We start from the raw sequence: 12,827 nt of genomic DNA, 5'->3' as shown, positions 1-12,827 counted from the left end.
CTCCCAAGTGCCCCCAAGTGAGGGTCTGAATTTACCCCTTCATAATCGAAGTGGCTGTGATCGAACCGGTGACACGTGTTTGTGAACAGCGCGGAAAAAAGTGGGACACGAAAGCGCACCGGAGATGACGATGCAGGTGTCGCGCGCCTTGCGCTTCATCTCCTTGTAGGCGGCGTCTGCGATGGCGAACACATGCGGGCGCCGCTCAAAGATCTCGCGGCCCTTGTAGTCGGCCACCTGCTCAGGCCCGTAGATATTGAGCGTCCGGTACGGGTTGACCGAGACGCACACCTCGCCGATGTATGTGTACACCCGGCCCGCATTGTACCTGCACAATGAAAACAGTACACACGTCGATGAGTTGGTCTCGCTCTTCACTGCAGCTGCTGCTCTAATTAGCCATACTGTGTGATGTTAAACAGAATTCTGAACTTGTATCGTCTCGTGGTTAGTGCCCCGATATTGCACAAATGTATAAAAAGAACTGGGTGCACAGACGTATTCAAATTGCCAAACAGAGGCAATTACTGAAACTCTGAAAACAATAATGCAGACACTCAAGCAATAAACACACAGCAAACTTCCAAAGCCTCGAGTGACGTAGCACTACGCCTGTTGAGATCTTAGCAAGGTGGTTATGCAGCAGTCAGTGCAAGGTCTTCCAATATGCCTTTTGCAGCACTGGAATAGCTGACACTGACTACCCTTTCCGGAGTATGATTATTGTGCTCGGGCTTAATTAAGATTAGTTAAGTATTGTCAGTATTCGATATTCTAAGATACCTATGTTTGCTATCGTCCATAAAATGCTTCTCTTTATGAAACACAAAATTTACTCTTTTAAATTTATTTTTAAAAACTTCAGAACATCTTAGGTGAAACACCCAGTATAACGGTTGATGCCATTGTTAGAAAACTGGAAGGGATGACGCGATGATGTAACGGGTTAATTTCCATATATGCAGAAGGCCATTCTCTACATTCATGGATCCCTGAGAGTCCTCATGTCTTTCCTGGCGCAATGGTGCAGTGGTTAAGCAATGCGACACTGCCCTGTAATGGCAGGTGCTTCCAGCGGCGGGCCTTGTGGAGCCCAGGTTGCTCTTTCTGAGCGACGAATTATAAGCTGTCACCTGCCACGGTGGGTAGGTTGTAGGCCGCAAGATCAGGTGGCCCACCTGCCTCTATCTCTGGGCACCATCTGCCAGAGACTTGTTCGTGACTTTTCGCTCGTAAAGCTGACACCGGATTTTCCGGACAATGGGGCCTTAAAGCTATCGCATTAAAAATTCGCAGATGGCGTGTCTGGGAGCGTGGCTGCTGTGGTTGCCAACGTGCGTTTCCACGAGCGCGCATGTCAACACATCGCGTGCCAGATTGAATTTCGTCTGTCCGTGCATGGCAATTAAGACAATGACATAAGAGAAAAATTAAGGCCACTGGAGTCGGAGCCGGTGCTCTATGAGTACACATCTACCCTTCAACACCACTGGCTCATCCCAGTAAAAAAAAACCATTGGAACCAATTGGGCATTCCAGTTGGAACTAAATGGACATTCCCATTGCTTCCAATTGGATTTCCCAATTGGAACCAATTGGTTCCAGTTGTGTTTTTAGCCCTTGACCAATTGGATCCAACTGGACTAGCCAATTGGACCCATTAGGCCAGGCAGTTATTTGACCCAGAAAATTTTCACAAAATATGTTACGTTCATTGAGAAAGGTAGCTAAATATTTGAATAATATGCTCTAGGATCTTGGATGAATATTTCTACAACTTAACACATTGTAATGTGCAAAAGGAAAACGGATTTATGAGGACTGCGGGGAGACTCTGCCTAGTGCCAATCAACATTTTTCTACGGAATTGAAATTAACATGCTTTTATGGAAATCAAAGCCAACAGACACACATGCATCACACACAAGCAACACAGGCACTAGTAGCATACATTAGCTCAATATGTACATCCAGAAAACACACTTCTGCTCCAACTTGTATATCCAATTTATTAGGCTCTCATGCTGGGGCTAGTGGCGCTTGCCCACTGAGCGCAGATATTTAATTTAATTTCAGCTCCAGTGGTGGTGTAGGTGATGAGTACAATTTATTAGGCTAAGCTGCTGGTAGCTCTTATTGTAAGTACCATATTAGTTCTACCTTTTTCGTCAAACATGCAAACATTCATTGGATAAATTGGGTGCAGTTCGGCGGACCAATTGGATGCAATGGGTAAGACCAATTGGGCTCACCAATTGGAAACCCATATGGTCCAATTGGATAGTCCATTTGGACCATCCAATTGGAAAACCATTCCAATTGGAACCAATACATAGCTTGCACCGACGTCACATCCGGTGGCCGTCGGCTGCTAGTCGGCCATGCTGCCGAACTACCGCCAGACCGCCTCTAGCTTACCGCTGCCTATGGTAGCTCGCATCGTGTTGGTTCTCGCCCATCCGTAGATTCAGTATTGTTTTGTGTGCCACCCTTGGCTGCTCCGACCGTAGCGACAGGTCCAGGTGAAACAAGAAGCCGATTTACGCGAACTTCATCCGCATTTGTAAGATAATCGTAGGCATGCAAGTGCGAGCGCTCCATGACTCAGTACGAATCTGCGCGATCTGTGGCTGGCTCGCATTAAGCGCGACAGTTTGGACCCCGATAACTCAAACTTACTTGTGTGCGCAGCGCACTTTGTGGCAGGTAAGAGGCTTGTGTCGTCAACTAAATGTTTGCCAAAACGTGGGAAGCAATGGTTACACCCTGAAGTGAATGTTGCTGTTTTGATTGACCCCATTCGATTTGTCTGACAACCCAAACCCAGACTGGGATCCCGCGTCGCTGCATCCTAGCTACAGCACTAGGCAAGCCGGTTCGGATCGCCACGACCGCAGCGAGCAATGACGGCAGAGAAAGCGCAGCGGCGTGCCGAGGCCGAGCTTTTCGTCTCGTAGGCGCATCGCAGACAGGCTTCTCACCTAAGTACTGTAGAAATCGTTATGTACCTCCATTGATTAGAAGGCTTTCATTTCTTCCAATTTCACAAAGCTGGAAAGAGTACACGATATCCCTCTAGGTCACTTCAGGGAACACATCAACGCCCATCGCCGCGTCGACTCCCGGTCGCAGCGTGTACGGACGATATCGTCGCAAATTTTCACTTTGTGTGCGTAGCGTACGCGCGCCGATCGAATAAGTTCATACCAGTAGCCTGCACTGAATGGTTCATTCCTCTGTGGAGTAGTCATCGCGCCCGAAAGATGAGAAAATAATCCAAAGCGTCCGAGGAGTGGTCAGGCATCGCAGGGCAGACGGGCGGAGGCAGCCGAATGGTTCGGCAGCATGGCCGCAAGCGCTTGATGTAGGCGGAAATGATGTCACGTGCACTGAACTCGTTCAATTGGAACCAACACCCACATAAGCCTCCTTCACACACCGTAGATCCCACGCTCTAGCCCGCTCTATACCCCAACGAGAGCTAAAGCATCCACTGCCCCATCTCTGACTAGCTGAGCAGTGGGCGGCCGCGCTGTCCACCGCCGCTGGTCTTAAGACCAGCGGCGGCTGGTATACATCGTTCCCAGCTGACAGAAAATGTCATATAGGAGCTGAGGGCCCATCGCCGCACAGGGGACCTCTTTTTGGGCCAAAAATTATCTTCCACCACCACCAGCGGAGTGTCCCACCCGCGCGCTCACGATGCGATTAGACCGCGCAACGACAATTTCGCCCATAAACAATCACCACAAACTAACGCTACGGCGTTACCAGCGCGATTTCCAAACCACTGAAGTTCACTATATTTCTACATACCCAGCAAATAATGAAGATAGAAAGGGAGAACGAATTAGCCGCGCCAGTGTGCACCTATGAGCCCCGACCAACATTATAAACTGGTTCCAGTCGCAAACACATCAGCAAGTACTAAAACAAATTTTTTCGGTACGATTGCAGCGCGCCAGAGAAAATGACAGCTCGAATTCTTTTTCGCTACAAGTGACGGTAGCGTGGCGTGGCTCAAATCTGTTTCTGTTTAGAAAAGTAACTTCTCGAGGTTCACTATGTGGTAGAGATACATCAAGAAATTCGTGCATACAGCGAAGCGACCATCCACACGACGTGACAAGCATACAACCTTTGTCAAAAGTATGAACCCAGCAGCAGCGCGCGTAACCCTCGAGTTTCCGGCGCTTCAAAGCTCTGGAGGTTCGACACGGAGTGTTGATCCGACTCTCTCGAGAGTCTCGAGACGCCGGCATAGCATAAAAACACACGCTGCACCTGCAGTCACGAACGCACGCGACGTTCTCATTAATCCTTACAAAGACTGCATTTAATCTCCAAGGCAGCTAACTGCACGTCCCCCTCTTCTATGCACGGCGCACAGCCGCTTCGTCAAATGGCGCGGGGAATGGCCGAGTCACGTCCCTCCCGTACTTATATGGGAGGACCTCTGCGTTTGCTCCACATGCGCGTATATTCTCCCTTTATTAAGGCGCCGTTATATAGCTGTGCCCATTTCTGACGATGATGTACGCTGATTACGCGCGGCACCGGCATGCGTGACGCAGTGCACGAGGGCGGAAACGGCACGAAACGTCTCGGCGAACGCTCACGACGCGGCGACGATGAACGCCTCCCGGGAAAAGGAAAAGGATCGCAAACACCTGCAATGCTGCTATGCACGCGAAACCGTCAGCTGTGCGTACAGTTTTACGAGCGAGCGGTGCCGGTACATATAAAGGGTACGTATACACACAAATAACCAAAGGCTCACAAGAGTGACACCGATTTCAGCTGTGAGGCGTCATTAATATAATACACGCAGCGCAGTGTACGACTTTTGTGGGCGAACTGTACGAGGCAAGGAACAGAAAAAAAAACAAAAAAACAAGCGGAGCTTTGACTGCGATAGAAAGAAGCAACACCGTCCTTCTCTTCAAGCCTCGTAAAATGCGCAGCCGATGACCGAATTTATTCAAACTTAGCAGCAACGTCGTGGTTTCTGTGTGCGGTGTAAAATGAATAACGGTTAATCTCGATGAATATGTTTTGTCCGCTTTTTGCACGCATTATACGGACTAGAAGGCTAGGTGGTCTCAGCGAAAGACTGATCCAGGAACTATAAGCACATGTGCACGCAAGCGTGAGAGAAATCAGACGGAGCCTTTCACTCCCTTAATCTCTTTCAAAATCCGTCGCACCTTTTATGGCTCCTTCGCGCCAATTTCGCCAAGCCACACCCTTTTCCCTTGAAAGAGCAAATCGCATGTCTCTCAGTCAATCTGTCTTCGCGAGTATTTTTGGCAAGTATGTGCTTCCAATTCATCCGCAATGATCGTCCGATGCCATCGTTCATCATTGATCGTGAAGTTGTTTGTGGGCGCTTGTACGGACAGCTGCATAACGTTATGTTTCTTATTTTTGCGCAGTTCTTTGGTTATTACATTGCATTTGCCCCACTTTGCTGAGTACTTTGCTGCGTACTTTTTTGCTGCCCTTATACCTAACAGCTCTGTGCTGGAGCCTGTAAGGTATTCTAAATAAATAGGAGACAGCTTCTTGTGTGCCACTTTCAAAGCACGTTTGACCGATTCAAACTAACACTTTTTCCGAGAGTCCAAGTAAAAGTTTATTACGAACCCCGCGTCGACAGCGAGACAGAGCCAAAAGCCAGAAGTGTCCCATAGACGACGCACTGAAGCACGAGGACCTTAACGGTAAAGGACGATAGCTTGTCTGCGGCGTCTGGGTGCTAGCAAATTGCTGTCTCCTTCCCATTTAGGTCCAGGTCGGAAGAGCACGCAATAATTTCTACTTTTTTTTTGTACCTGAAAGGCCCGCAACGGGGCATTGCATGAAGGGCGGGCTGACATATGAGGTGATAATGACAGCAGAGATTAACCAACAACAGACAGTAAACCGGCAGCGGCCGCGTATACGTTGGTCAAATGTTTAGGGGAATCCCCCAAGGTGGAGTAGATTTCTAATAAGGGAGTAATTACTCATTGGCATCCACCCAAGCGCAGCCAAACGGCTACAAAGGAAAGCTACACAGCTTTCTCAGAAACTTCGTAGTTAAAGAAAAATTCGTCCTGGTCCGGGGTTCGAACCCGGAACCACCGCCACACCGGAGCAGTCGCTCTACCAATTGAGCTAACCGGGACGGCAAGCTTATGGTAGGGCGAGAGCGAATTGATCAGTAACTCGAAGTGGGAAGAGTGTTGGTCAAATGTTTAGGGGAATCCCCCAAGGTGGAGTAGATTTCTATTAAGGGAGTAATTACTCATTGGCATCCACCCAAGCGCAGCCAAACGGCTACAAAGGAAAGCTACACAGCTTTCTCAGAAACTTCGTAGTTAAAGATATACGTTCATCCGCGTATACGTTCATCCGCAACATGAACCCCGCAGCGGACACGTGTTTACACGCACATGCCGCCATCAAACAACGCGCTGTCGCATGACGCACGTCAAAGCTGATTGTGACAAGGTGCTCTCAGACGCTGACCTCCGTATCTCAGGATACGGTCGGCTTGGCGCTCCTCACTCAGTATAAACCTCTTTGGATACCATGTGACATGTTACAGGTATGTACCGCGTGACATGCTTCGCTCTTTGAAATGCTGACAGGTTTGTCTTTTCTGAGCTGAGTGAGAGGTTTTTTCATAGAAACGAAAACATGACGCGGAAAGCGTAGTCCCAATAATGTCTACGTATACCCAATGCAATCGTCGTGCCTTTCATCTCGAAATTTTGGAAATTTCCGTACAAGGCTGTCATGCACGGACAAAGTAAAGGAACGCTGTAGACACCTAACGCTGAGGTGGGTCGGCAGACAGGCAGCCTGAAACCAATGTGTGTAGGCATTGGAAAATGTGTGCTGCATGTGCACTGGAAGCTACTACAACAGTGACATTTGGGCTCTCAATCGCACAAGCGCATAAAGTTGACAAAGACTCCAGCGAAATAACAGCAGCATTGGCAAAATTGCACTGATAAGCCTAAACAGTTCTCAAATTCATTAGCCATTCGTATGCACTTGAAAAAAGAAGGTGTCTGTAGGTTATATCTATGATGTCAGACTTCCAGGCGTGTGCAGCCGTCGTGATGATATCGCTGTTGCTGGCATGGGCAGTATTTCGTTTATAATAACGACGAACATTCCTCGATGATTAATATTATATGCGTGCCCTGGAAATGATCGTAAGTTATCTCCACAGTACGAGAAATCAACCTCTATATTATTTATAAGTTCGGACTGTACAAAATTTTCATTTCCAACGGCGCCCAATATAAAATGAAATGTCCAACGGGATTCTATGTACCAGGTGTAGAAAATGTACCGAGTGAAGACTACATATCGCGACAGTGGACTGAACGTATACATATGTGAGGACTACTATGTACCGATGTTTCACCTAAGATGTCCTGCAATTTTTAAAAATAGCCTTTTTGAGTTAGAAGAGCGCTTTTTTTTTTTTGGCACAGCGTTGTCAGCGTATCAGAGTACAGCTAAGACGAGCTAACTAGTAGGCTGGTTTACTAATACTGAGTAGTCAACTTTTTAAACTATAATCTTTGTCTCCTTATTTACTGAGAGGCGTTTAGCCCACCGTAAGTAATATCCATATAGTTGTTAGAATTTCTAAAACGCAGTTACCGTCGACCATGCGGTCCGACAAATTTGAGCAACATCGCGCCGAAATACGTGCTCTTTTGAGAAGCTTGCAGGCAAAGCAACCACTCCAGTGCAAGTAACTCATCGAAATAGCCTAAATTTGTAGGGCCACAGCACCGAGGGTAAATGCGCGTTCGGATATAACTTACGGTGGGCTACACGCCTCTCAATAAATAATGAGACTAAGAGTAACAGTTAAAAAGTTCACTCTCCAATATTAGTTGACCAGCTACTCGTTTGCATGCTTTGTTGTGACTCTACCCCCCCCCCCCCCCCACCCCCCCCCCCAACTCTTTTTGTGTGTTCCCGTCACATCTGTATCCACTTAGGCCATGCCCAGAGGCAGTGCGTGGTTCTGCGAAAGTGGTCTTTCTCCGTGCACGCGCTCCCATGCAACCTGAATAGAAAGGTGGAACCGAACACGAGGAACGCATACGACTCCTGGATTCCACGTACCTCCACTTCTGCCTAACTGCCACGACGTGTTCTTCCCGAGTTCCCCTTAAACGGCACCCAACGCAGCAGTTTTGACCCTGCGACCTTGTGTGTACAACCGTCAGGGTGACATGACTCAACGCCTGCTGCCTCGTGCGGAGACAAGCGTCTGCCATTCAACCGCGCCTGGCTCTTTTGTCAAAAGCGCGGGTGACGCCGCTACAGGTGTTCGCCTTTGGGTGTTTCCTTGAAACAAGATATGGGATCCCCCTGGCCGGACAGGACACTTCCAGGAAACTTTATTCAAGTGGCTCAGCCGAGGAAGACGATGGAGCGGGGAACGACCTTAAGGAGCACCCGGACCAAGTCCCTACGATTGGTCGAAAAAGGCGGGAAGACCTCGGGAGGGACTATTTAAAGCGCTCGACGCGTTCATCGGGAGCGATTCCCTCAGCGTTTCTCTGAGACTTCTCAGCTTTTACCCTGTTTGTCATTGCTTGTAAATAACTTTGTAAATATGTGAATACAGTTTTTCCTTTGCTTCTCCTACTCCCTGTCTCCGGCCCACGTTCCTTCCTCCGTCGACACTGCGGCGGTGCTTCTGGACCCGATGCCTGGTGGAACACGCTACTAGCCCGGCAAAACATATCAGCCTTAGCTGTATTCTGATGTGCTACGTCGTTGGAAGCGCTATGCCGAAAAAAGTGCTCTTCGAACACAAAAATCCGATTTTTAGAAATTACAAAACATCTTGGGTGAAACAACCGGTATACCGGGTGAGAACTACAGACCGAACGAGAATGGCCAATTAACAAAGAAATTTCAGCAAAAACTGCGCCCTGCGGACTATACACAGGGTGCGGACTGAATACCGGGGAAATTACAGCAGTTCTTCACCGCGGACATCTCAGCTGTCGATCTGAAGATCCAACTCCACGCAACCTGATTTGGGCCCCCGGTCACCAGGGACTCCAGGGAAACGAACAGGCCGATCAGGCCGCCCGCGCACTCTCTCCCCGGGCTATCTCCCTGTCCTTGGAAGGGTACTCCCAATCAGACAATCTGGCCATTACATACAAACAAATCACCGATTACTACAAGGAGGAGCACCGGCGCTACCCGGCCCCTTGTAAGGGTCTGGATCGCGCTGACGAGCGCCTCCTCATCAAAATTCTTACTAACACTGTACTGTGCCCGGCGGTGCTTAAACATTTCAATACATCCTTTGATGGCGCGTGCCAGTTCTGTGGGGAGGTGGCTGACACCTTCCACATGGTTTGGGCGTGTCAGTCAAACCCGTCTATCCCCCCCCCCCAACCCCACCAGAGAGGACTGGGAGGCGGCCCTGCTCGGCTGTCAGGACCTAAAAACCCAAAAGGCCTTGGTTCACCGGACGCGGGCGGCGTTGCTTGTCAATGGGGCCCCGGAATAGGGGCTCCACCTAGTATTGTTAGGGGAAAGGGCCAATAGGGCCTACCCCAATCACCTCTCTGTAAATATTTATTGCATTATAAATGTTTTTCACCACCACCAAAGACAACAAGCCCTACCTGCACAGGGTTTCCGTTCCACACTGAACTGCAGCCATACGCCCGAGCAGCACAGCTTATCGGCCCAATATTGGAAATGTATTGGTGAAGGCCGGCCCTACAAAGGCCCACAGTGAAACCAGCCATTCCCAGTATTGGGCCGATTACCTGTGCTGTTTGGGCGGACGCGCGAGGGCAAACAGGTAGCGAAATTATGTGTCTGCAACTTGAAACGGCGGGCTACGCAGCCGCGAGACTACCACCGAGCAGCAACGAGAGGGCGGATGGAAAGCCAAATGGGCGACGCGAGACGGTGAACTTCGTATCGAATGGAGTTTGCGGTGTAGTACAATTGCCGGCACACTGCCGCAGAACAAATAACCCAACATAAACGACTGCTACTGGCTCAGCGCACGGTACCGTAAGTGGACCCTCCTCCAAGTGTCGAGGTGAACACCCGATATAGCTGCGTCTACGCTCCATTAAGATCAAAATATACAAGGACAACTTCTTTGCACATGCTCCTCTTGTTTTGCGGCTGTAGCACTACAACAGAAAGAAAGCACGTACAAAGTTTTAATACGAAAACACTACTTCACTAGCAATCCTGAAAATGCCGACGGGTCCCGAAGCCTTGACCTTTAGCCGTTGATAACTCTCCCATATCCTGCAGAAATAAAATAAATATTGCCGCGAGTGGGTTTCGAACCCGCGGCGGCGCGAACACATCAGCTTCGCTGGCCACTGTGTGGCCCATTTCGTGGTCAAGAGACACTATGATTTGCACGGTGCAGCGGTAGGTACCGTCTCTGCGAGCCAAATTCTGCAGCGACAATGTTAAAGCCAACGTTGGTTCAAGCAGAGTCGGAGCGCTCGCCCGAGCAATTTCGCATCACCTTGAATACAGCGCACCGAAACGACGTGCGAGCTACGATCGGGCGTATTGGAATGGGGTCAAACGCTTTGCATTGCCTCCTAATCAAGGCTCCCTCCTCTCGTCCGCGGAGGAGAACTTGAACGCCCGTATTTGCGAGCTCGTGGGTGACAGACTCCAGACAATTATTTACAATCAGGGAATTTTTATAAAAGCGAAAGCTTTCCCCTAGCCTCGTCGAGCCAAGGTAATCGGTGTGTCAGCCATTTGACGTACCACGTGACTCGACGCAGCTGCAGCTGCGCGCCGCCGCCGCTGCGCCGACCGCCGCCATGCCAGCTGTGTTAACCACGTGACTCGCCGTTCGCTTGAAAGGGAGACGGCGCCTCTCTCGCGTGCACACACACTGCCGTCTCGCAGTTTCTCGCTATGTATGCAGCGAATCAGCCGGGAACGTCTACGTCGTAAGGACGGTCTCGTAAACGACTGGCTGAGTCTGGTCATCCAGCTGACGTTGCCAATCACGCTGAGTAATTAGCTAGTGGTAGGGAAGTCAAACGTGCCAGGCTAGCGGCAGAGACCGACGAAGAGCGGCAGCGTCGACTGGCTCAATGGCGGTTAAAGGATGCCGAAAGGCGGCCGAAAAAAGCATTGGAGGCAGGCGCTGCTGCTTCTGCTTCCGCCAAAGGGCTGGGGAAGGCCAACGAGCGGGTACTCCTGCGCTTGCTCACTAACACGATGCTCTGCCCGGCAACTCTAAAGCATTTCGATCCTCAATTCTACGGGTGGTGCTCGCACTGTGGGGAGGTGTCTGACACCTACCACATGGTGTGGGCCTGCCAGCAGAACCCATCCCTATCCCCTATACCCAACCACACCCGAGAGGACTGGGAGGCGACCTTGTCCGGTTGCTGCACCCTCGAGGCCCAAAGGGCCTTAACGCGGTGCGCCCCGGCTGCGGCAACCGCCAATGGGGTGCCTGACTAGGCATCCCACCTGGTGGTTGTAAGGGCGTGACCGACCCCCAACACTTCTCCCTATGATTAAATAAATGTTTTCAAAAACCACCACCACCTGCCTCCGCCACGACTTGGGCGACGGACGAAGAGGCTGAGTCTAACCTCGCTTAGCAACACGCCATAACCACGCATAACAAATTCGCTTGCATAAGCGGGCTTAGGCAGCTAAGCCGCAGCGATTTTTTTCTTTTCCCGTGAATTTCAGGAGTGAAATTTGGCAAGAACGAAATTATTTTCAGGGAATTTCAAGAACAGACTTTTTCTTGTTTTTTCCAGATTGCGGGCTTTACCAATCTGCTGCAGGAAAAGCAATTCTCAGCCAACACTGCCTCAATTTTCGACTTAAGAGCATCAGCTACTAGAGCGTCAAGTGTTTACATCGGTGTGATCAGAAAACATGGAGAAGACCAAATCCAAACATCCGCGGATGTTTGTTGTTGTTGCGACTGAAAGAAGGATGAAAATAAAGTGCACGGGCCTGCCAACTGGCTCGTGCCGAGCCACCACCGCTGCCACGTGAAGATAGATGAGAGTTGAAAGATATGAGAGCAAAGAGTGAAAGAACAGACGCGCGTCGCAACAATCTAGTAACGTTGGCAACAATCGCGTCCGCCGAAGCGACGAAGCCGGTTGTAATAGATATTCCCCAGTCAGATGTTTCTTTTCCGGGAACATCCCTTCTAAGACACAAGCAGCGCCATCAACCTCATGGATGTTGCACTACTATTGTGATTTACAGCCACCTTCGCTATATCCGGTACATTTACTCGTTATATCACTTTATATATCACACGTTATATCACAAATTTTTATAAATGTGCGCATTACACAAAGAGAAGTTTATTTACAAGCTTCGCTTGAAATACATAGGTGTCGGACATAGCATTTGATCCGAGCAACACAAATACACTCGAAAAGAGCCAAAGCGCGACAATAAGCAGTGATAGCGCCACAAAACATATTCAAAACAATGACAGGCCGAGAGCCGAAAAAGGCTCTCTACAAGTAAACAACACAGGAGTAATTATGCAACACTGTCACATCACAGCTGACAAAGGCAAGAAAAAGGGGGGGGGGGGGGGGGCAGGCTAATAAGGCAGAGCCCTCATTTCCAGCCTGCCGCTGGCCACAACAAAGAATCTCGTGTGCCAACGCCGCAGAAACAGCTCCTCGCCTTTACAATACGACAAATCGTTTGACACCATCCGGAACCCCCTGCGACGAACGGTTCGGCCGTAATGGCCGTCTGAAGGTACTCGGAATGCACGGTTTGGGGGTGGAACGGTC

The 12,827-nt window shown here is 49.7% G+C and overlaps 1 protein-coding gene and 1 pseudogene across 1 annotated transcript in view; one reads left to right on the top strand and one right to left on the bottom strand.

Annotated features, from left to right (window-relative positions):
• The window catches only part of Myo31DF (Unconventional myosin ID), a 73,345-nt gene that overhangs the window by 33,019 nt on the left and 27,499 nt on the right, over nucleotides 1-12,827 (bottom strand). Inside the window, exon 2 of the mRNA XM_089544105.1 lies at nucleotides 120-328. Within this exon, the coding sequence (XP_089400231.1) occupies nucleotides 120-328 (209 nt within the window). The remainder of the gene's footprint in view (nucleotides 1-119; nucleotides 329-12,827) is intronic.
• On the top strand, nucleotides 1,297-2,985 carry LOC149341866 (uncharacterized; annotated as a pseudogene).

Source organism: Amblyomma mixtum, chromosome 5 (genome assembly GCF_055824585.1).
Source record: "Amblyomma mixtum isolate Tamu chromosome 5, ASM5582458v1, whole genome shotgun sequence".
In the NCBI taxonomy this organism is placed as follows: Eukaryota; Metazoa; Arthropoda; class Arachnida; order Ixodida; family Ixodidae; genus Amblyomma; species Amblyomma mixtum.
The sequence above is the reverse complement of the archived record's forward strand: the minus strand, read 5'-3'. Positions and strand labels throughout refer to the sequence as shown.